Consider the following 26485-nt stretch of genomic DNA (forward strand, 5'->3'; position numbering starts at 1 on the left):
AGCTGATATGGGGCTTTTTTAAAGTCAGGTATCTTAAAAAAAAAGATACAGTTGTTAACAGTAAGACCATAGAGGATTTTTTCATTTGAAATTCTGGAATTCTCACATTTTAAAAAGTAATTTTTGAAGCCGAATGACAGCCTCTATTTTTAAATAAGGCCTATTTTATTCCTGTAAGAAATACTGCTTACCTTCATAACTGTTCGTACTGCAGGACTTTATATACATAAATCTACATAAGTCATTAAGGTTCATTCCATGAATCACTAGAGTAAGCAGCATGTAAATATTGTATTGTTCTTCTCATTAAAAACATATGAAAAAAAAAAGAGTTACTATCATCCATATTGATCTCTTAGGGAATCGTTTATTTAAAAAAAAAAGCTTTCAACTACATGATTTTAAGATGTTTAATTGGACACTGTATAAATACAGTACTAAGTGTATACTGACACTTAGAGAACCCTTTGAACATGTTTAAGAAATAAAAAACAGCATGGAAATACTACAGATAAGTAACATGGATCTAAGCAAATTATGTACAGTAGAATATCGCAGTGTAAAGCAGTGCACATTCCACTGCAATTTATCCTGAAGTCTGTAAATTAAAGTATTAACTGTTAATAGCCATCCTCAAGCAATTAAATTCTGCTTTTAGCTATACTGCTGTGTTTACACTTCAGTATGGCATGATTACAGTGAAGCTAGTAGGTTATTATTTTATTTAACCTAATTCAGACAATGGGCTGAGACTAGCTACAGTAGCAGAAAGCTGAGTTTGGTCTCCCTTGGCAAAGTTTATTCTGTGCTTATTTATTAGTTATCTTTAATTTATTTCATTGTGGATTTTTTTTCCCTGCGTGTCTGAGCAACTCATAGTCCAGCAATCTGTAACTCAGCTCCACTGCAGCTGTCTTCCTACAGCTCAACAGTTTGTATCAGAAAAGCAGCATCTTTTTTTTTTTTTTTAAATCATCCTTATTTGGGAACAGGGAGCGTTTACCTGAGTGAGGTTCCATTGAGCTTGTTGATTTTGTTGCAATCCATACTTATTTTGTGGAGTAACCATTTGTCCCACCATTCCACCTTGAGGTCCAACGACATTCTGAGGAAGTCCCATCACACCAGTTTGTGCAGTACCAGTAAATCCATTGGGCATTCCCATTCCTACCATCACACCCGTGCTCTGTCCCATGACTGGCACCGATTGTCCCATCATGCTTCCCATCATTCCAGTTGCTGCAGGCACAGGAACTCCCATGGCTGGAAAACCTTGAAAGTGAGTTGATGGTTGTGTGGTAAATGGCATAGAGGACGAGCCCATGAACATACCTGTGTCAGAGAAGGGAAGATTTCAGAAAAAGTGTTTTGTGATTTTCAACCCACGTGCCCCAAAGTTGGAAACACATCAAAATAATTTTCAAGGATAACTTTATCCAGTTGTATGTCAGCGCTGTTAATTTACTTTCTTTAAAAGTAGGAAGTTGCTTAAAATCTGTCAAAGGAAAGGGACTCACCACCACAAAATAACTGCCCAAAAGAGTTTGGCAAATGCCTGTGATCAGTGAGAATCTTTCAATTGCTGTACTAGAAGTCTTTGGTTTCACACAAATATAGCCAAAATCAAAACATGACAGCTCTGCACTCATCCTGGCAGAATTAGATGGCAGAAGCTGAATTCACAAATCTTTCAGTCAAATGCATACTTGGTAATTTCAACAGCTATAAATACATTACAATCACACTATTGTGTTCTGCAGCTTCAATACTCATGTTTCAGTAATTTTCCCATTGCTTGTAAATGGTAAAAACAGAATTCCTCATTTGAAGAGAGGCAGCAGAATACCCCACCTTGGTTGTACACTCGTAGGAGATTATTGCATTCCAAGTAAAGCTTAAAATAGGATTGCATTAGAAACGGTCACAACATGATTTACCTGGTGCATTCTGCTGCTGCATGGTTCCTGTGCCATACAGCGATAAGATGGAGTCTTTGGAGAGCTGTTTCTTTGCCGACTCTTCTGATTTTGTTGTTTGCTCAGTGAACAGATCGAGATCCCCGGATGCTGCAGACAAGGTGGCAGCTGCTGGTTTAGTGGAAGCGCTCTGGGAAATAAAGGTCAAGACAGACTACTGAAGGAAAGCAGCAGAAGTTGTTACATTAAATATTTACTGCACACCCTCATCCCTTAACATGAAAACTAGTTCATTTGTAGAGATTAAATTAAATGAGGCTTTGAAAAGCAAGACAGCAGTACATGCAGTATGGCAAGAACACCACCCAGACAGGTTATGAAACAAGACTAAAACCCAGACCAACACCAGGGATTACACATACAGGTTATTCACTCTTGGTGCTCCTACATTATTATTATTTTTTATCAGCGAGCAGCATAAATCACAAGCTCTAGCTAGATTATGAAAAATAATTAGGAAATCAATAAGGAGATTACAATTCACATCTCATTAATCCTCTCACAGAATAAATTAGAGAGGAGCTAACAAAAGATTCAGTGTTTTAGAATATACTCCAGCTAAGAGGATCGTATTTTTTGGAGAAAAGGCAGAAATAAAATTTCAGTTGATAAACTAATACAAGTTCTAAAATACAACGTAATTAGCTTTTAGTTCTTTAAGCACATTTGAGTTATTGAGAAAGCTTAATTATCTGAAGCTTACTGTAGCCCAGGACTGAAAACCTAAACCACACTCAGGCTGTCAGGCTTTTTATTGCTCTTGCACCAAGTGTTTTATAAACAAATTTCCTCCAAGTGTCTGTCAGTTATGTTACTTTGCTGTTAACACACACACTTCCATACCAGAGTTTGCTTAGGTAACAAGGCAATACGCTGCATTCCCATTAAATTTCTTAAACCAACTCATTCTGTTAGCAGTGGGAACTGTACAAATCAACTGTATGCACACTGCAAGAAAGCCAGGATCACAGCACGTATTTAAGTTATGGTCCAGCCAAACAACGCCACCCAGTTAGCATACATCTGCCTGATGCCAGAACCTATGCGATTTTTCAACCCTTTTCTACAAAACACAAAAACCTACTTGCAGTACCATAACAAATGGACTGGATTTGCAGTCAGGTCCATCTCCTTCTTCACCATCATCCCACATCAATGCCTGTAGGACAAGATGCCACCCCAAAACAAGCAGCTGCTGTAAGACATCTGTATTCTCCCTTGGAGCAACAACCTCGATGTTTTCCTGGCTTTGCTGGCAGGCCCTGAAAACTCCCCTACACATACTGACACTGGATTTGTACCAACACTGCAATACGAGCATTGGGTACACAGCCTCAAAAAGCGTATCTGACTGCTGCAGTGTTAAAAAGCTATAGGATAAGGCAGTGTTATAAATTAGGGGAAAAAAAAAAGTGATACCAACTAAATTGGTCAGAAACCATAGGGAGAAAAAGTGTGGATTCGGATGATTGATGGGCAGTATCTCCAAGACTACTGTAGGAAGGGCAGAGAGTAAGTAACGGGAACTCTTTGGCAACTGAAAACCCTGCATTTATACAATAGTCAATTTGGGCAAAAGTCAAACTGAGACCCCATGGAAGCCATCCTACAAAGAGTAGGATGATGGCACTACAAAGGGGAAAGAAGACAGAAAAAGACCGGGAACTGTTTAACTCCCATGAAATCATCTCTCTGGCCGACACGTACTTAAATTATCAACTTCCTTCAGCACGTATTAATAAAGCTGGTGCCTCCTGCTTGTAACTGACAACAAATTGTGATTGCAAAGCCAAAATAAGAATTTTGTAATGGGCAGTAGGAAGTCCTCTCAATCTGAGAGCATTATTTGTCAGGCTGGTGTGACCTTCTTTGAAAATACCAGAGATGAATTTAAATGATGTATTCAGGTAAAAGTCCACCCTAAATAGTTGCACCTGTTTCCCATGCATCCACGCAGGAAGTCCCATTACCGAATTATTGTATGTTCTCCCGTTACCAAATTATTAGATGTTCTCCTCTTATTGCATACGATAGCCTCTGTACAACAGCCATGCTCAGCATACTGGAGAAAGATATTTTAATAGCAGAGGTGAGTTAACAGAGGCATCTTCTTCTCTGCCACTCATGCTGCAGTAAGGAAAAGGTTTGCTTTTTTCTAGGAGGGAGAACAGTAGTATCTGTGTTTTTTCTGGTTTTTGTTTGTTTTCATGTGCATTTTAGTTTGGTTTTAAATAAACAATAGCATCAGAGATAAACTGTTCTCATCTGGGATGACCTCAGGTTAAAATCGTCTCCAGATACATGAAATATTGCTACCTGGAGATGCTTTAGTGAAATAAAGCAAATCATACATGTGTGCACAAAAGAGAAGAGACAGCTAAAGACCATGGGGACTGATCAGCTGCTACATTTGAAATGAATGTTCAATGAATGTCTGTTCCTTCAGTTTGTTTGGGGAAGATTGTAAGAGGAGCCAAAGGCACTGAACAACCACTGCCCTAAGTGTTCAACAGCTAAATAGATGGAAGATAATGCAAAATACATGGCAAGAAAACAGCAGGTGGCATTCAAGTTAAAAAAACATTGAGATCATTTTCACATACCTAACATTCTCATGCTCTCCAAGGCCTCTAGATAAGCATGTCTTGAATACATATAGTATCAGGCCTTCAAGACAGGCTACGTGCAGTACTCTCAGTCGCTGTATCAAAACTAAACACTTGTCAGGTGGTTAAGAAATAACACTGCTGAGCTGTTTAATACAGCACAATTTATCTGAACTACTAGCAGTTATCTCAAATGTGCGTCACGTTCAAATGTAAGTTGGTTTAGTTATTGACAGCTTATTTATTACCTGTAAAGGTAACACCTAAGCAAGGGAAATTTTCACCATAAAGTATCTGTCAAATGTGTCAGGACCACAAATCTGGTAGCTGAATCCATCGCTTTACCATCTGGCTACACAAATTGCACGTGGCTATTTTCACAGAATCTTGCACATCTACATTATTTCTCCCTTAGACTGTAAGCTTCTTAGCACTGTTACCTCCACTCCGAACTGTACAGCATGCATACTAATAAGACAGCTTTCAAAAGCACGCCAAGATACAGACTTATATAAGGAGTTCCTTAGTTCCTTCTCTTCCCCCAGGCGCAGAGTGATGCAGATCCTGTTACTGTAATAACATCCATCACATCTAAATTCCAGCTCTTCTTCAACAATTCATTAGTCTGGTATAGCTTCTGCACTGAATTATGTACATTTTTACTCATCACGGCCCAGAATGTAAAGTTACTGAAGAGAAAGTAAAAAAGTAGTAGTAGTATACTGCGAAGTATAGGCTGGAGACACTTCATAACGCCTACAAATTTTCAGCATGCAGAGAGGTCCAAGAACAAGCACCTTCTACTCTTCATTCCCTGTCAAGCCTCTTCAGCTGGGCCATGTCTTCAGGAAACAGAGGGGAACCTGGGTCACGATTCTGGTTTGTCTATCACAGACGAGGAAGAAAGTGTAATTCAACTAAAACCACAAAGATTGCAACATTACAAGCATCCACTGTTCTGCCAGTTCCCCAGGAAGAAGAGATGTCACCCTACTGCAGACTTCACGGTCTTCTCTGAAGCACTGCATTCTTTAAACATAAAACTAAAGAAGCACAAGAGTAGTTAAAACAGGAGAAAGGTAAACTAAGGAATTTCTGTATGTAGCTTGAAGCAATCTTTTTCATCAAGAATATAAAAAAAGAGGGCACGTTCTTGCTACTCAACACAAGAACAATTGAGACTTGTATCAGAAGTTTCAAGAGTTTAAAACTGAAAAAGGCCAACACCGAAGAACAGAAATACAACACTTGGGAGAACATGAGACGGCAGTGTGCCCAGGTGGCCAAGAAAACCAACGGCATCCTGGCTTGTATCAGAAATAGTGTGGCCAGCAGGACCAGGGAGGTGACTGTCCCCCTGTACTCTGCTCTGGTGAGGCCGCACCTTGAGTCCTGTGTTCAGTTTTAGGCCCCTCACTACAAGAAAGACATGGAGGCCCTGGAGCGTGTCCAGAGAAGGGCTATGAAGCTGGTGAAGGGCCTGGAGCACAAGTCCTGTGAGAAGCAGCTGAGGGAAATGGGGTTGTTCAGCCTGGAGAAAAGGAGGCTCAGGGGAGACCTTATCGCTCTCTGCAACTACTTGAAAGGAAGCTGTGGGGAGCTGGGGGTCGGCCTCTTCTCATAGAGAACTAGTGATAGGACAAGAGGGAATGGCCTCAAGTTGCTCCAGGGGAGGTTTAGGTTGAAAATGAGGAGACATTTCTGCTCAGAAAGAGCAGTCAGGCACTGGGACGGGTTGCCCAGGGAGGTGGTGGAGTCACCGTCCCTGGGGGTGTTCAAGGAAAGGTTGGACATGGTGCTTAGGGACATTGGTAGTAGGGTGATGGTTGGGCCAGATGATCTTGGAGGTCTTTTCCAACCTCAATGCTTCTACGATTCCATGACCTCAAAATGATTCAAATCTTGTGCATCAATGCTTCCAGCAATATTTGAATTACCACAACATGAACACACATATAAAAAAAATGAACTTAGGACCAGCGCTAACCAATGTTAGTTTATACTAAACTGTGCAGAAATCCTCTTAAGCTTCTTTGTGAGATAAACAAACAGCTATTGGCACCAAAACAGATAATTCAATAATTTAAAGATCATTTGACCACTTCTATGTTCCGTAATCTGATCACTGACACTGCATCTAAACAATTTGCTGAAGAAGGGCCAGGAGCAGCACGGTGCTGAAGAATTCCCAGTGACCAACTTCCCAAACACAGACTAGAGATCCGAATAGCTTCAATTTGTGGATACAGACAATAATTACGCAGGATTTCAGCTCTGCCTACCATATGTAAACACACAGCGACTGCCTGAGTAAGAAGCTTCAGTGTGAACCCCAAGTCCAGCCTGCCACTGAACACTGCCAGTCATCACCAGACACCACAGATTGTATCAACGATGATAAACTGGTCAAGTACAGCAGACTAGTGATTAGGAAAGGAAATAAGACAACTTTCTACAGTTAGAGACAGAATTTGGTAAGTTTGGTAGTAATTAATTATAGTCACAGTGAAGAGTCACTCCACGTCCCCCACGTTCAGATGAAGCAATAAACTTATCTTTCAGATTACCTCAAAATCTAGAGGGATAAAATAAACATGAGCAGAAGCCACAAGCAATCCAGCAGATCATAATATAACAGAACTAAACAGCTCCCCAGTAAGGCCTCACACAAAGAACATTCACCTTAAAGCAAGTTTCTGAGTAAGTCATTTTCTGTCCAGAAAAAAACAAGGACTACGACACATCATCATTACCACAACTTTTGTTAAAAAGTTAAAGCTTGTGGGCTGATTGATAGCAGCCACAGTATGTGCATACATCTGGTCTCAGGGAAAAATGAGTATTTGAGAATGCGTAGTTATCTAAACCACATCACTACTTTAAAGTTTGCCTTCAAACACTCATGAAGAACACATAGCATCTCTACAAAAACAATTTTTGATAGCCCTTGCTCCAATTCTCAGTTCCCAATATGATCCAAAACAGGCACACAAAAATCCAAAGTGTAATTTCAGTGGATTTTAGTATTTTGCTCAATTAAAGATGCATGTGAAGTGTTTCAGTGAATTAATACTTTTTAACTTACTACCTACAGTTCTCCACATCTCCCCCATGCTACAAGTTTCCGCAAAGACTGAGGATCACATTTTTGCTGGAGGATATTCCCATACAAAATCTGAAATTACAATCTGGCTAAAACAATTTAGGAAATTGCTTAATTACAACTAAGAGTGATAGATCGTTGTTCAATTCCCATCCAATGTTTGGCAACAAAAAACCTTGTACTAATAATTATAATTCAGCTATGCTCACTTCACATTACAAAGTGTCACTAACCGTACAAAATGTCATTTTTTCTTTTTCTGTCCACGAATACTGCATAATTGGTAAATTTTATAGCAAATGCCTTTTATCTAGCTTTATAGTTGGAGCTGGTTAAGCTAACTGAAACCCTCTTGAATTTGCTAGTCAGCAAATTTCTAGAAAAAAAGTTACCCATTCCCATATTGTGCATTTCACAAAATCAACTGTTGTTTGTGTTTTGTTTTTTTTAATATCCAGCTACATAGAGAAGTAGGAAGAAATATTTTTAGTTTTTATGGAAACTATAATAAAGACGCATCTGAAAGGAGAGTAAAAGTCTATAAAACACTGTATACTGAAGTAATGGTTGAGAACAAAAAATAAATAAATGCTTTTGTTTTCATTTAAAATCATGTCTTGGCCATGTCGACTGTCACAACAAATCCTAAGTTCTTCAGACATCACACTGTTCTGTTCTCATAATAAAACACTCAAACAGTACACTTCTGGGCTCTGCAGTGCCATAAAAATACTCATTGAATACTAAGTCCTATCTTAAAGGTTAGATTGGAAAAGAAAAGCAATCCTGTGAATAATGAACGAGCGTATGTTGCTCCTGCAAATCAGTCTGAGGAACAGAAGTTATATTTCCTTCTCTTTTGATGCCCACAAACCCTGCTGTGCTATCTCAGAAACACCTGTGCAGAACACCACAACAAATCTGGGTGAGAATGTAAGCCACATTATTTTGCATTTGATCCCTTCTTCTACCTTCAGTTTTTGAAGTCAGTTCATTCTATTATTAGATATTCAAACAAGTGCTACTCATCCCAACTTCAGAATTGGCCACAGATTTCTACTCTGAATTTTCCAATTCCAAATGTAGGAACTGCACAGTAGGGTTACTCAGCTACTGGACTCCATGTCCACCTTCCCATTTGCAGTCTCATACAAAATAATTACAGAACATAATCACACCACCTCTTTGCTTCAGTACATTAAACAGAGAGAATCCTTAAAATCTCATAACAAAGCATAGTTTCCAGCCTCCAGTATTTTCCTGACACTTCCTTGAATCCCATCCAACTTTTAGGGTCCCTGAATCCCATCCAACTTTTATCCATGTTGCAAAATACCCATCCTGCTGCCAAATGAGAGGCACCCTCAAGTCCTTTCCAGAATCAGTGCCCAAACTAGATACCACCATCCAAACATCCAAGACCTGCAAGGCCTTTTTAGACCTAAAGGAAAATGGAATATTCACTTTACCAAGCAAGCCATTTAATCAGCACCAGAAACCCATCCTCTGCTACCTACCATTTCCCTGTCTCTAATCTAGGGAAATTATCTGTTTATATCACATTTTCTTTGAGACTACTGATTAAAAATGGAAGACAACCAAGAATTAAATCTTGCAAGATGCCATAAGGGCCATTTATTTGATAAAAGTTCTATTTGCTGCTCCTGATTATGGCTCTCAGAAAAAAGCAAATTATCACTAAAAATCTGGACTGGTTTGTTAACTGCAAGTAAATATAGCCACGCTTCCCAGGATACAAACAAGTTGATACTTAGCAGATATTGAGAATATTTTCCTTTTTACTACTTTGTAATCTATTTAATAAGTGCTATCCTTGGTCTACAAACTAGCACAATCACAGATAAATTATAAATATCAGAACAATCTTTATCACAGAAATGCACTTTCTTACCTTTAACTGCTAATACGTTTTATTCAATATGCTGTAGCAGCCACCCCATTATTTAACGCTTCAGAAATCATCACCATCCAGATAATCACCCTTCACTTAACTTTTTCTCATTCTTAAGCATTTAGCCTTCTTTTTGGCTTCCTGAACTCCGCAGCTACATCACTTGTTTAACCAGCGGATCTCACCGCTTGCTCATGGAATGGAATCAAGAGAAAGCTGCAATTCTGAAAGCTCCCTGAAAAGACTGATTGGGCAATGTTAATTGTACCCCAAAAATCTTTTCTCCTGTGCAGACAATAACTACATATAGGGGAAATCATTTCCAGCATCAGAAAGGCAGGAAAAGGGGAAAAACACAAGTCAGCCCTTCCTATTACACGTGCTACTATTGCTGGTCTGTTTATTATGGGGTTGAGTGGAAACTGCATGATTCTAGATTTCAATTTACCCAATCTACACCAAAATTGGATACATTAAACAGCTCAGTGAAGCTGGAAATGGGCTCCTGCTTTTCCCATCTAGCTCTACAGGTAGGTTTATCTAGATCAATTTTGACATAAGGCGGTAGAATAGCAGACAGCGTGCACTTAGATATCGTCCTTTCTGGTACTTTGAACACAGACATCCACAAGAGCCAAGAAAATCCATACCAACAATTTCCTTTGCAGTCTGAGCTAACACATCCAAACCACTCATCTCTCACCATTTACAGCTGGCTGAAGGCATGCTGGGAAGCCTGCCTTATCTGTAGTTTTTATGCTGAAAAAGAAGCGTGATTTCAGGCTCTAAAACCCTACCCAGCATTTTTCAGAAAGCCAGCCCTCAGCAACAACTAGATGAGGGGAGAGTAAAATATATAGAATAACAATTACAATCAAACCTTGTGACAACAGCAATTGCTCCTCAAGGCTTTGAGGTGACCACAGTGATAAACGGATCATTTGGGAACAAAATTACAATAGGCCAGTCCAATCACAATTACTTTCCATCACCATTCCTTCCAGTTTATATATGATCGGAACTACTGGGGAAGGAAAAGTAAGTACGGATCATAGGTCCCAAAGCATAAATTCAAGAATACAGACGACCCTCCTGCTTCAGCTGAGTCAGGCAGAAAGCCTTCTGCAAGCAGAAGCCTCCAAATAACCTTAAAAGGTCTCCATAGATGGGGCAAAACCTCCCTGTCAGAAGCCACTTTGGGTAAGGAAGTCATCCCGTGTGCATTCTCATCTGTACCTGCCACGTTCAGCACCAGCACTTTGTTCTCTGTGGCTGAAAGCTACTTTGATGGAGCTGCAGCATGAAGTGCTTTCTTTGTGCATCCCAAAGCTGCCTTTCCCAGCTACGGCAGGCAAGGCAATGGGGTCTCTTTCGAACTGTCATGGTGCTATGACAGGGAGGAGGCCAGGTGTAGGGGTTTCATGCCACCCCTTCCTTGAGGAAGGAGGGACACACAAGTTCCAAGATGAGAAAAAGACAGATCAGTCCAGGAAGCAGTATTAGTTTTTCTTGGTATCCATTCTTGATTTTGGGTATGATGCTTGAGACCCCAATTTGTCAGCAGCTTTAAGATAGAAGCATCTGCTGTAGCGTTTCCTAAATATCCCTCTTAGTTCTATATCCAAGCGCAGGGAAGCCTGAAGAAGTGTGAAAAATGTAGTCACTATGGCTAGAGTCTCCAGCTGCAAACAGACACATTCCTTCTCTCTGAATCTCCATGAGAACAACTCCTGGAAAGAAACTATGCGCACCAACACACAAATTGAGGCACACATATGGCCAAATAAATTTTACCTGAGCAGGAGATACAGCAGCTGCTGGTAAAGGATTAGAGATCATCGGACCGAAGATATCCAGGTCATCGTTCAATGCTGCGGCAGTAGCAGTGCCTCCATTTGTAACAGATGCTTCAGCTGGACCATCTTAAAAAGACAATGGAATTGCATTTGAAGTGAAAATTGTTAATATTTTAATGGGTAATAAATAATTAAAAAATAATTAAAGCTGCCCATCCTCCCCACTGCCATCAAATATGTATTCAATTCCTAAGATAAGACTGTTCTCATTATTCAGAGTAAGTTTCTGTAAAGCAAATTTTAATTTATGTAGAGTTCTAATTAAAGGATTTTTTTTTGAAGTCATACAATTACACACAGGTAGCTAACTTCAAATATATCTACCAGAAACTTCTGAAACACTTACAGACTCTCAGTAATATATTCCAAATTTAAAACACAGACTACAGATCACCATTTTTAAACTTAGAAAACACCAAAAACCTTCAAAAACAGTTAATATTTATTTAAGAAAAAACAGTCACTTGCTCCTTTTTACTACAATGTATGGCGATTTTTTCCAATATCCTACAACCATGAAAATTATCAAGCACAGCGAAAAGATCTATTTCCAGAGCAGAGGTCGATCATTGGAATATCAGCATTAGCAATCTCGTGATAACACACAAAGCATATGCCTTGCTACCACAGAGAAGTATGTAAGGCAGAAGGGAGATGTGAGGTTTTGGTATATTAAAATTTCTACAACTCTAATAAAAGCACAGAAGCGGTCTGATTAGTGAAGAGCACGGTTGAAATGCAATGTTTAATTAAAAGCAAATCATAAGAGGCTTCCAACACTTATTTAAAATAATACAAGTCCATCTCTTAAATAACTGCAGCATTCTTTCCCATCTGGAAAACAATCATAAATGAATTGGCATTTTGTTTTATTAAAGACAGAATAGAATAAAAGAGTAAGTTTATTAGTTAGAAATAAGATCTCCTTTTGCTCCTCTATTTTTTTTTTTTTTTAGAAACACGAATAACTGGCTGAATATAGTAAAATCTGTCATCTTGCATGAAGAATATTCTCATTTTTCATTATTTTGTTCAGTCACATGAAAACTTGCTGCAGTGCCAGCAGCTGGAGACTACTGCTCCCAGTAGCCCAGGATGCTGACAAGTTAGAAGAAGCCTGAAGGCATCACCAGACACTTCATCAGTTTCCTCACTCAAGTGGTTTCTAGGCTATCACAGAAGAGCTGACAAGATTTTTAGCTGTTAACTCGTATTAGAAGTCAGTGCATCGGAAACAGTCCGTCCGAAATATCCCCACAAGATGTCTTCATGTTTCAATGATGCCTGCCTTCAAACTCCGATGGCCCACCGTCCATCCATGACACCCCCACCCCTTTGGCCACGCTGCTCGTAAATATTTATTTTAAAAGCACAGCCTGGTACTGCTGTGTGTTTGAAAAGCTGACACTGAAGTCACAAATGTTAAAATCTGGCAATGTGGAATGTGTCTGAAGTTACCGCCACCCACCCATATCCATCTTTTGCCTTACTTTAGAGATGCTAACCTTTGTGTCTTTGTAAGTACAGAAAATGTGGCATGGCTATAGCTGCTACAGAAACTGTAACAGAACAGGCTGTGGTATATGTAAAACCCCCAGCATACTTTAAAGCACTTTCTGCACCCTTTTCATGCAGGGAATTAGGAAACAATCACGTGGAAGGGTGCTGGGTTGCAATTCTTTGAAAGCTGTATGCTTGCTTTTGTGACTCCTTCAGACACACAACGTGATTTTATGCCTTGATTCAGTATCAAGCAGGAACATTAATAGTTCCTAATTCCTGTTTGCTAATTCTCAAATCCACTTCCTATCAATAGGAAATTCAGACCAAATTGTGCACGCCAGCAAAGGCACGCAGACCCACTAACAAGACCAAAATACCTACAAGGCAGGGATACAGGAGGGATGCAAGTGAGCAGCATTCTCCAGAAACTGAACCTCAGCATGTGTGTTTATTGCCCTAAGTTCCCCGAAGTCTGTGAGGATAATTATGATATCTGCAAGGACTAAGAAAGACCCCAGAACTCCACAGAGGCAAAATGGCCATGGGAATGGCTTGGCCATATTAGACCTTCTGTACTAAATAAGTTAGTGACTTGAACAATGACGACAGGACTGCAGTAGCCACATCACAGTTAATTCCTATGGCATGATTTGACTTTGCTGGGAGGATTACCACTTCAACAATTCTGAAAACCAAAGTTACACAAAGTCATCTATGATCATGGCAAACCTGCTTACATCTTAGATATGAAGATCTCCTTTCCTTATTTCTGTTCTGATGACTGGAAGCCAGCAGACACCGTACAAATAATCTGGTCCACCATTCATCCACACCCATGCTTTAAGATATGTGCAGATAAACGTATTTGCACACAAGGAACAAGCTTCTGGCAGTGCCAAGTGTTCTATTCATTTAAGGTCATTCTGCAGACAGGCAGTTCCAAAAACATCTCCCCAAAAGTTGACTGTTTCAGATAAATTTAGGAATGAACAGTGCATAATTTTCACGCAAAAGGATTTGTCTAGAATTAATAATTTAACGTTCTCATTTTCTCAGTGAGACACGTGTATTAAAGAGAAAATCTTACATTCCAAAGTGGTGCAGTTTCCCTGAATGTAAAAATGTTTAACGTAAGACTTTAAATTTTAAATTTAAACATAGTCATTTAGTAAAACAAACATTTCATATGTTTGAGCATTCATTGGAAGAACACATTTGCAAGAGCACATTTTCTTTCAAGTATTTAATAACCTGCTTATAAGTTAGTACTACGAAAACTTAGGTTTTCATCAGATCAATCTAAAGCTGTTTTAACAGCTATACGTATTCACAAAGACTTTTATTTGATAATGTACATACTTTCAACCTCTTACTGAATTTTACATTAAAAATGAGCATTTCCTTGTCTGTATCAGTGCAGAAGCCAGCCACTCTGAATTACTGTTTACAACATAATTCAACTCTGGAATAATATGAGATCCTGTATTACTAATTTTTCAAAAACACAATGGTTGGAATATTTATATCTATTAAAAAGTACGATTTGTAAAACTTTTTTTCCACAATGAAACTAGAAGATTTCAGAATGTGATTAATTTCAGGATATAAAAAAAAAAAAAAACTAAGTGTTTTCAATCGTGTTTACCATTTGTAGCAATATGAGTGTCTTCATTTAAATATATGCATGCAGGCATACACAAACTTGTGTTTCAGTGCAATAGTTCACATGTTGGGTATTCTCAACTGCAGTGCACCAGACCATTGATTTGAAAGCACTTTCTCATTTCTCTCCTCACTTTAAATTTCGAGAAATTTCTAGCTTTAACCAACAGAAGTCTTATGGAGACGATCACAAAGTTGCTTGGAAAGCACTTTTAATCAAAAGTACTCCCATCTCTTCATCCTTACCAGTAGCTGCGGGTGAAGCACAAGATGTGGCACAACCCCACCGCAGTAGATGCTGGTTTTCATTGCTGTTCCTATCTGTGGTCCCAAACTTGCTCTTTCTACATCTATGACAATGTGACAGGTAATATCCGACTGCTGTCTGCCATGCTACACAACAGCAGATGCTGCTTCTGCTTTCAGATTAGGAAGTCTTATTTAAATTGGCTAGTAGAAACAAAAGCCATTTACCAGGATATATTCAGTAAGCAAAGGATTTACCATTATAGTGCTTTTCTGTATACATTTTGCTGGTTTCTGACACTTTCCAAGTCATGCTGCCTTTTGTTATGAAAGCTTTAATACACAGCATTAATGTGTGGTATAATTTGCTTTGCCAACAGTGGAAATGACCAACAGAAGAGATTCAAGGGCACAGCAAGAAGATTTATTCTTAAACTTCGCATTATGTTTCTGAAGCTGATTTTCTATGGGGCAAGCTATTTACAAGACCTTTGCTACTAAGCTGCCATGTGTTTTAATATCTCTCTCTATATATACTTATGACAGCCATACTAAAACTTGCAAGGAAAGGAGAGAGGACTTTGAGTATGCATATGATTATTTATTGCAACAAATTATTAAAAAGGCAGAGCTGAGAAAAATAGTCGAACACTTGAAACAAAATCTGGGACAGAAATATTGTTTATATCCCAAATTGTTGTGGAGTTATATACTGCATTATTAAACTGATGTTTACTGCTAAAACCTTTGCAGAAGTGAAAAATCACTCATAGGAAGGTTGTTTCTATATAATACTTCTCAAAATGAAATGTGGAAAGCCAGAAAGCTAACAATGCCACATGCCCCGAGTGGTTGTAAACATTTTTGTTTTGAGTGGAGACCTCCTAAACATGATCTTAACATAGCAGCAATACCATAAATATTAGCATGTATTTATGTATGCAAATGATATTTATGTACTTATAAATGTCTTTTTTTAATTTCATAAATGCAGCTTTCCAATTTATGACCAACGATGCTGCTTTGGTACTCGCCAGACAGCACTGACACAAGCGCATCTCTCTCATATGCAACACCGTTCATGCTATTTCATGCTATGATGAGGCTCTCAAAACTTCACAGAAATCCTTCACAGAATGTTTCCCCCTCACAAGCAGACAGATATGCAGCTTTTGGCATATCCTACTTTACCTCCAAGCACATCAGATGAGTGCCCCACACATCTCATTCAATTAATGACAGCTTCCTTCTATGATGATACCACTTCCTTTCATAATGCTACCTTCCTTCCATTCAATTAATGATGCTGTATTCTGGTTCATTGTATTAGAGCTTCTTTCCAGCAGCACAATAATTATGGTATATTTAGGAGTATCTTAAATAAGCATGAATATTAAAAAAAAAAAAAAAAAAAAACGACAAACCATGCAACATAATAAAACTCAATTTCTCCTGATTATTTGTAACAGCTTACTACACTGATTAATCAAGGATGTGCAATTAACTGGTTTATAAAAGGCATGTCTAAACACAGTAAATGGTGCAGAATACGTAAAATGAACTTTCCTTTTTTCTCATTATTCTGTAAGATAGCATAGTTTAAAAATATTAACTTCTCACTTTTTTCTGTATTCATGTAATACTGAAATAATTTAAGAGGCATACGCTGATAGTATTCAGGAAAAAAAAAACACCTCACTATCTTAAATAGCTATCATACAACTTTTTTACAAATATTTCTTTAAATTGTCTTATTTCTATTGATCTGACATAAATGGAGAGAATTCTTGTAAGAAGAACCCCCAAGGCACCAAGCAGCACAGAATACAAGATTAACGCCGCTGCGATGGAGAGAGCAGTGACAGTGACTTCAATGCTGAGCAACTCTGGTTTACATGCTGTGACTTTCAAACTGAAAAAATGTTTCCTATAATTCCCCTATTAAAAATTAATGTTACAAAATCCCATGCTACCGATTTTGGCATTAACTTCCAAGTCCTATCATTCTCAATAGGGCACTCGTTCAGTGTGGGCAAGATCCAGCTAATTGTAGAGATCAATAACAAAAAGCGACAGCAGTTTTAGCCTGCAGAAACAGGCTGTGATTCCTCATAGCTTGGGAAGTAAGGGAAAGAATTTGAGGTAGCACAGCATGAACGTTAACTATCGCTATTGCTTGTGAAGAATGTAAGAACATTGTAGAGCTTAGGGATATGTTTTAGTGGGGACTGTTAGTGTTAGGTCAGAGGTTGGACTCGATGATCTTGCGGTCTCTTCCAACCTAGAAATTCTGTGACTCTGTGATTCTGTGATTTAGCTTGTACACGTCTGTTTCCCACCTTTCTATGTCTGTGGATGACTGAATTAAAATCTACATTGAAACAAAAGGCCAAAAGGCACAAATGTTTATCTAGCTAGATCATCAAAAATTGAATTTTGAAACACTATCTCAGTTAATAGCCTCCTGAACAGGACAAACTCAAGGAAACCACATGAATCTATTTTAAAAGCTCAGAAGAAATCCTTGGTGACTGTACTGTTTTTCTGCATCATGCTTCTGCTGCTGTTACAAGTTTTAAAGATGCAATTTGCCCAGGCATATTACCTTGAGAATTTTGCTTTTTGTAAAGAAAAATAATAATAAAAAAATGTTTCCAGAAAATTATATTGTCTAGCTATAACTGCCGCTCGTTTTCTCAGGGTAAGTCCTACTTCACAGGATGAGGTTTACCTTCTGATGAGGTGATGAGGTCACTATTAAAAAAAAACTACTGGAGACAAAAAAAAAAAAAAAAAAAAAAAGCAATCACCCATAGGTTAACTTCATACCCAAAGCTGCTCTTTACTCAAGAAAATACTCCCCAAGAGGCCAGGCTGTTTTGAAAGCCAGAATTCTTCTAGCATGAATTGTGATCCATTAAAATTACTTAATCTGCTATTACAAGTGATTCTGATCCATCTCGTGAAAACTTCTATCGTTCTCCATTTGCAGAAATAAAATCCCGAGGGAATGAATCACTGGTATTAGAAATGTGACCACTCAGTAAGAAAAATGAGCTATACAATCGTGTCCACTCTATTCTTGTTTGATATGGCATATAGATTGTTTTGAAGTGATCGCTCTTTTAATACCAACAAATTAACAACAAGTAGTCCACTGCAGGAATTAATTAGGAGACAACTCTCCAAATGAAACACGCAGGTCTGCTCTCATTAATCCACCTCATTTGTAGCTCAGCGGACTCTAAGTGATACTGGCTTATTACACTGCCTTTCAATTTGTTACTGAAGAAGTCTTTAACACCCCCTCCTCTAAAATCATTTTATTCTACAATACAAATTATAAACCCTGCCCTTTGTGTATCTCGCTGTGCTTCCTTACAATGAAGAACCACAGCTGCTGAACACAATTCCAATTCTCTTTCTATTGCATATTGCATCTCGATGTGATCCGAGTTCATTACCACATCATGAAGCGGCATTACCAAGATGCTTTTCAAACAATAACTAAAAGGATACAGAAGTCTGACAGCCTCAGAACCACATATTGATTAAATTTTAATTCTTAATTAGGTCTGGTAAAGGAAAAGAAAGGAGGACCAGTTTTCCGTGACATCTGAATTACTTTTGTTTTTAACAAGTTCATTCTATATCCATAATCTAACTTCTACTGTGTTAATTAAGATTTGCTTGCCTATAGTAGCAGATTACTTGGGATGAGATACGGACCACAACACACATGCATAACCAGTACAAAAACAGTATTTTGCAGCTACTCTGCATACAGAGGGAAAATAAATTGCATTCTGAATGCCAGTGTAAATTCGAAAATAGGGAAGATGCTTTTTGCTTTGTTGCAACATTATTACCTTAAACCCCAAAGTGTGTTTTTTTTTTTAAAAAGGCAACAAAACATTTTCCAACAAATTCCAGATTGTACTATAGACTAGAAAAATAATTCCATTTTAAAAACTTATCTGCCTCATTTAACACCCTGTAAACACTATGTAGAAATCTAGAATAGTTTAAATTGAAAATACTAATATCCACTCCCAATTCATAAACAATATTCAAATTAATAAACAAATAATTCAGACAATAAAAGGGATTTAAAGTAATTACTGTAATTGTTTTTCTAGGTTTTGTTTCTATCCAATGGGCAAACACATATATTATACAAATATGGCCTTCAACAAGCAGAGGAAACACATAAAAATTACGGAGTCTGAAACAGTTTATTTACAAGACAAATGGATGGTTACCTGCCAGTCAAGAAAACAAAAGCCATATCACATAAAACTGAATGACTGTCACAGTCAGTACACAGCAAAGCAGTGCCCAGTGTATTAAATTTTACAAGATACTGGTCAGTTGCAGTGAGACACTTTATTATTCTTTTAACAAAGACAGGAGTTTTAGGATATAAGGCATTTTAGAGAAATACAATTCAGATTACCTCAGCATTTCAATTAAAAAGTATGCTTGTACCATAAACTCTGAAATACCACCATCCGCAAGCCCTTTGAAGATCACTTTGATAACTTCCCCTTCCCACAGGAGCTCATTACTCTCCTTAGCAAAACACAAGTATTGATATACACACGTCCCCATGGCATTTTCCTTTATAGTTTCAAATTCATAGACTCAATCTTACGATTTTCAAATTCAGCTAACAGCATCAGTAAGCAGAGAGAATATTTATTGAAACATAAAATGATGTATCCGTATTTGATAGAAAAACAGGTAATTATCTATTGCTTACCAAGTCCTAAAAGGTCAATAGTGGGTTCTGATGACTTTTTGGGACTTGCTTTAACTTCTAATTGCTGATCCTCCTTCTTCTGTGGCTTTAGAAAGGAAAAAAAAATCACAAGTAAATTTTCTGATAAGTATAAAGTGCTTAAAAAATCCTATTACAGTGTCAGAAATAAAAACTCTTTTCTCTATTTGTTTATTGTAATGAATTTGATTTATAAGGAGATAAATTACAGTTTTGGTATAAAGGACAAGGTGTACTACTCTAAAACATTATCCTTATTCCTTCACTGATATGTAATCAATTTTTAAATAAAACTTCCACGATAAATTAAAAATAAATTGAAATCTTAAACTGAGCCACTGCTTATCATGCACCAGCCAGAAATCTCTCTATGCTCTTATTTATTGACTTACTTCAGCATCCAAACTACGCCGTTCTGCATCATTAAAGAGAAAAGAGTTCTATTTTTCAAAAGCTTGTAGTAAAAATTCAGAAGCAGACTAGAGACAGCCACTATTTACCCTTCTTGAAAACAGTATCTGCAGAATGTGCAGAATTCATAGTTGCTAAGTGCAAATCTGCTTCCACACAGATGTGTTTTCACGGTCCTTCTTTGTAAACCTGAAGGCAAGTGACACCATTTGTCTCCTTTGGAGAAGGAAACTTCTCATCTTTTCTTGCCAAGAGACTTCTAAGAGAATGTAAGATGGTATTGACATGAAATTTGACTATGAAAATGACTTCATAGATCTATTTATAGTTTGTCTCATACTAATATCAATTGACCATCCTAATCCATCTAAACATCACTTTTTAAAATGAACATAAACTGGTTTACAGTAGTGACATGGAAAATGTATCCTCTTCTATGTATCTAATATGCCTTTACTCCATACTTAATCACAAAAAAGCACACCTGAAGTGAACTGGTCAATCTTTTGCACAGCTTTTAACAAGAACGGATTCCTGATGGATAGCAGTAGAGTTATCAAGCTGGGCACCGGGCTGAGATCAAGAAGATGTGCTTCGCTCCCACCTTTATCATCCCTATAGCTGCCTTTGACAGAGCCACTGAGTCTGCTGAGGTCGCTAAAGTCCTTAAATCTTAGCATTTAGTATTAGGAGAATTTCACAGTTCTGTAACATACATCACTGCATGGGTACGGAGTTATCTTTGTTTACATCATCTTTTCCTTTCCTCTCCTGCAAACTGGGAATAAAGAGTAAATGAGGCTGGTGTCTGTGAAGAGCAGTGAAGGAACTCAAGACTACCACAAACCCAACATACCACTGATGCTCCTCTGAAACGAGCATTGAAAACCTCTAGGAAATATCTGCAGCGATGGGAAACAGGAACCTGCACACCCAAACTCATCCCTGCTCATCTTTCAGAGAAATACTGATTTGCTCTAGCAAAAAAATCCCTGCACGCAGTGTGCACAGAAGCGTGCAATGGGCTAAAGAACTGCATAACAAGGCAGTGAAATTGCTTTAACTTAGTGTTTCATTTAGTGACCTGCTTGAATTTTGTAGCAGTGTCATAAACCGTGACAAAAGGCTGCTTGGGACTTGTGCTGCACTCAGATTCATCTCAGTCTATTACTATAACTAGTCTGCTAGAATATCACAGCAATTATTGTTAATTATCAACACCACTAATAGATTAATTATTCTTTGCAGTATCTTTTGGAAAAAGGCTGCAGAAAAATAGGAGACAAAGCAGCATCAAATAAATAAAAAATGGCATAAAAACCTGCTATAATGGAGTCTGTATGAAGGGACAGTAGGCAGTATTTCTGTATTTACTTTCAAGTGAAGTCTTCACAATTACTGGGGCTACCATTTTAACCATATTCCAGGCTGGCATAGCAGCATGTGTGGTTTCGTAAGTCAAGTACACAGTTTCAGTGATTTCTACATACATTTACTTCAGATCATACATAAACACCTTCGGATTGAAAAATTAAATCTTTATGATACTAGTCTATACCCCTGAAACACTGTCCTTGCAAACAGCAGAGCAAAGGTCTTCTATACACATGCCTTAAACTTCCATTTTTCACAGTTGTCACAAATGGGCACTACACTTTACGGTTGTTCTCATTTTCAAGCATCTACTGAAACCAAGCAATGTGGTAAGCTTTAAATTATTCCGAGATAACTGAAAGCGGATCATTTGCAAGTGTCATGGAGAAACACCTGAGGCCAGAACAAGCTTCTTGGAAGTCAATTATTTTGCATCCCCTGTGCTATCAGCCTGGTATCCAACATGACTTGGAATTTTCTACCTTAAGAAAAACTGAGCCCCTGTTTTGAAGAGGGCAACAACAATCCATTGAAGTTATCGCTTGTTCAGCAGGTATTGCGTACTTCAGCTCTTTATATAGCTCCTCAGATTGGCAAGTCTTGCAATTTTCATCCATAAAGCAAATCTCTTCAGCAGAGAAGCGGGGTAACAATCATTATTGAGATCTGGTATTGGCATCATGATTCTGCAATTGCACAGATAATATCTAGCTGAGATACAGTAATCCTCCCCAACCCCCATTATATCCTTTTAACCTTTTACTTAAGCACATTCTCCTATCCCAGCTATCTTCAAGAAGGGCATGGAGGATGACCAGGGAACTACAGGCCAGTCAGCCTCACCTTGACCCCTGGGAAGATGACAGACCTGCTGGTCCTGGAAACCATTTCTAGGCACACGAAGGACAAAAGGTGGTTAGGAGCCAGCACAGATTCAAGCAAGGAGAAGTCATGCTAGACACATCTAATAAGCTTCTGTGATGGAATGACTAGCGTGGTAGAAAGGGGAGAGCACTGCATACTGTCTGCCCAGACTTCAGTAAGGTCTTTGATGCCATCTCCTGTAAGGTCCTCATAGAGAAGCTAATGAACTATGAGCTGGATGAGCAGTGAAGTGGCCTGAAAATTGTCTGAGTGGCTGGGTCAAGAAAGTGGTGATCAGTGGCATGAAGTCTCCTTGGAGGTCAGTAACTAGTGGTGTACCGCAGGAACCCAAATTGTGTCCAGTCGGGTTCACCATCTTCGCTAAGTGTTTGGGTGATGGGGCAGTGGATGGTGCACTCCTCAGCACGGTTGGAGATGACAAAATTGGGAGGAGTATCTGGTACACAAGACAAAAACTGGCTGGTACACCAGAGGGTTGTGCTGCCAACCAGACGGACCTCAGCAGGCTGACAGGAACCTCATGAAGCAAAGTCCTGCATCCGGGAAGCAACAATCCCAGGCACCAGGACAAGTTGAGGGCCAACAAGCAGGAAAGCAGTTTGGCTTTACTTCTTTACTTCAGCAATAATGTAGGCAAAGTGTTGCCAACAGGTCCAGTGAGGTGATCCTTCTGCTCTGCTCCAAGTGAGGCCACGCTTGGAGTGCTGGGCCCCTCAGTTCAAAAGAAACATGAACTGACTGGAGAGAGTCCAGTGACAGGCCAGTATGTGGATTTAAGGCACTTCTCCTATAGGGAAAGGCTGAGAGAGCTAGGACCGCTCAGTATGAAGAAGAGGAGGCTCAGGGGCAATCTCATCAAACTCTATAAACACCCGCAGGGAAGGAGCCAGGCTTTTTTCGGTGGTGCCAAGTGCCTGGACAAGGCTGAAGGCTTTCCACAGTTTCAGGCACCCTAACAGTGTTTTAAGTTCTCAACAGAAGGGGGTAAAGCAGTCTTCTGTAGAAGACTATGGGCAAGTAATTCTTAGTATCAAACACTGATTTCTAAGCCACTCATCGATCTTGGCTGGTGTGATGCTGAATGCACAGACACCACTGTTTTAGGATTGGTTTTACACCAATGAGTTCTCTCATTTATAAGCAATCAGTCCTTTGTATTGGATTTTGTTTCATCTACTAGAGCCTATTCCTGAAGCTCTCTCTGAGAGATCGTTTTTAGTAACACCTCTGAAGATTGCTTCAGCAATGAAAAAGTATCTACTGCATACATATTATGTGACATTCATTTTCCATACTTAATAAAAGTGGGAACAACGATCAAGTTCAACTGCAGCAGAGGTTGCAGTTGCTATGAGCATCCCAAGAGGCATGCCAGGATGTAGGGGAAAGGTGAGTACTGAACAGGACTTGAGTAAGAATAGACAGAGGTCAAGAATAGCTTTATCTTATGTTGTCTGGTCAGAATTTCCCTTTATTATTCTCTGACAAGAACACGTGATACAAGAGACTAATGCAAGTGCTACTCCTTCACAGAATACCTGAATGTTGGTTTATTATTTAGGAGGTAAACTAATTGTCAGAACCTCAGATAATCACAATACCTGTGGTGGCTGCATTTTAATAAGACAAACATACATAGCTGTGTGCTTAAAACTGATCAAGTTGCTCTCACTGAATCAGCTCCCACTTCAAGTTTTTGCTTCCACTCCATTCTCTATTTACTATCCAGTGATGAGTGACTCCCAATTTTGTTCCCAAATTAATCTCCATCTACAATACAATAAAAACATACCATGACAACATAGCACTAAAACTTTATTCATAAGTAGTCCTTAGGTAACAAGATAAATAATCTTTTAAAAAAAGATTCTTTCTTTTAAAATTAGTTGGGAACTTCCCATAACTTTACTTCTAACAAACAAAATCAACAGTTGAGAAAATAGCTTCTACAGATAATAAGAAACATCTCTTCCTTGTTTATGTAAAATGGAAATACAGAAATGACTATATGGATCTTAACAATTACCTCACATCTTCACTCGAAGTTAATTGGCTTGAAATTATCAGACAGAACATTATGTGCTGGCAATCTGCATATACCTCCACTTTGCAACTTGGTCAACTTTAATATTATGTGCTCAGAAGCTATCACAAACAGAATTCTTGTCCTAATGGCTGTAAAAAGCAGTCAACTGTGGATAAAATCAGGCCATCTGTAATTTATTACAATTTTTAAGCAAGCACTTAAGCCTGCCTGAATAATTTTATGTAATGTAATTTTTCCTAAGATTCACACCGGTCTGCTTCTAATCCATAGCCATACTAGGTATTATATAATCAAAATCACTTATCCATCTAGCTCCTTTCCTAGCATTTTATGGCTAAGATTATTTTAAAATATTTGTACTGAAATCAAAGTTTTGAGTTGTGTTTTGCTCAAAATCAAAAGAACATCATTCTAGAGAACTGCACTATTTTCAGAGGATGAGAAAGTTTTCCATTCCATTGTGAAAAAATAACTCATAATTTAGCAACCTACATTTAATGATGCACTGCTGTTTTCTCCTCTGCTATTCTTTCTCTTCTCATTCTGTGCAGTAATAAAGGTTTAATTTGAAAAACAGGTTTTGTAAGCATACTAGTTTAGACCAGCAAAAAATAAATCATTTTATTTGTCCCTACCAGGTCTCAATTCAAAAAGCAAAGCTTTTATATAAACCAATATTACATTTTATTGAACTCTCACAATGCACTGCTCTCAATATAATACCAATAACACCATTCTAGTTCAATCTAATTTATGTGAAACACTTTTTTTGAATTAGTTTAAACCAAATAAATCAGCAAGTAACAATGTTAATTACTCTATCACACATCAAGGTCTAGGGTAGATTTTAGAGATTTGTTTCTCTCTTATATGTTCCTCTAAGGCAAATCTTCCAGTAAATATAAACATTTCTTTGACAAGGACAAGAGAACTGAAATCTGATTTACACCATCTATTTTGCAAACAAATTGCCTGTATGGGTCTGGCTGGGGTGGAGTTAACTTTTTTCAGAGAGGCTACTGTGGTGCTGTGCTTTGACTTTCTGACTAGAACACTGTAGGTAGCACAGAAGTGTTTTTGACTATTGCTGAGCACCACTTGCACAGCCTCAAGAAAGTGCAAACCACAAATCACAGTAAGTTCCCAGTCTGTTTTCCCACTGAAGCTTAGCATATACAAGTCTCAAAGCTCTGAATCTGAGCTTAACAGTTTCTCACTAGCCTCATCCAAAGGTGAGCTCCCACTCCACTGAACAGCAGCCATGTGTTGTCCCAGAGACTCAGCAGCTCTGCAGAAGATGGGGTTGTGAAGAACCCCACAAGTAGCACTGAAGCCTAAGTTGCATACTGTTGAAAGTCTGCTGTCTCAGTCAGGCACTTCATCAGATTTTGTTCAGCCAGCTATTTTTGAAGATAACCATTAAATGAATAATTCATTCTGTCTCATCAGAGAAAAGAGAAAAAATGAAAGCATTGCCAAGTCAATCTTCCTCCTTTGCACAAAGATTACAGTTCAGCATGTACGATGTTGTCTACAAGGATATGGTTATCTCATGGGCAAGACAAGAAGGAAGGTCAGTACCTGACCCTGACCAACAGGCACACACCTATTACATTCACAAAAGGAGGATGCTACAAGGTTTATTGCTGGAACCCAAGTTCCCTTTCTGAAAGTGCCCACATGGATGTTTGACTATGAGGTGTACAAGAAGGGTAGGGGAATGGGAAACAGAAAGCTTCATCCCAGCTGGCTTGGTGGACAATGTGAGGTCTTCCTACATGAGTTAAACCCTGAAGAAGAAAAACTAAGAATACTCAGACCCAACAACTCCATTGCTTGTCAGTTACTCCCACATTTTTTTTAATCATTATTGTAACAAAATAGGAAATCAATCCAAGTTTGTGAAATGATTTAAGGACACACTACCCATACACTGCAGTCCTTTCAGAACATTTTCAGACGTGACTACACGTTGCAGAGCCTACAGGTCAGTCTGAACTCTGCCTTTAAGAGCTACTTGTCTGCATGTTCCTGTTCACCAGATTGCTCTCCTCTGACAGAGGCAGCTGAGGACATTTTGCATAAAACTCACAATGGTGAAACAAACTTGTTTGGGAAGGGTAG

At 38.5% G+C, this 26485-nt stretch overlaps 1 protein-coding gene across 1 annotated transcript in view; it reads right to left on the minus strand.

The window, feature by feature from the left end:
- SMAP1 (small ArfGAP 1) overlaps positions 1–26485 on the minus strand; it is an 83159-nt gene that overhangs the window by 2373 nt on the left and 54301 nt on the right. Inside the window, exons 7-10 of the mRNA XM_032184099.1 lie at positions 19627–19711; positions 11392–11519; positions 1938–2106; positions 1004–1332 (exon numbers count right to left, since the gene is read on the minus strand). Of these exons, the coding sequence (XP_032039990.1) occupies positions 1004–1332; positions 1938–2106; positions 11392–11519; positions 19627–19711 (711 nt within the window). The remainder of the gene's footprint in view (positions 1–1003; positions 1333–1937; positions 2107–11391; positions 11520–19626; positions 19712–26485) is intronic.

Source organism: Aythya fuligula, chromosome 3 (assembly GCF_009819795.1).
Source record: "Aythya fuligula isolate bAytFul2 chromosome 3, bAytFul2.pri, whole genome shotgun sequence".
NCBI lineage: Eukaryota > Metazoa > Chordata > Aves > Anseriformes > Anatidae > Aythya > Aythya fuligula.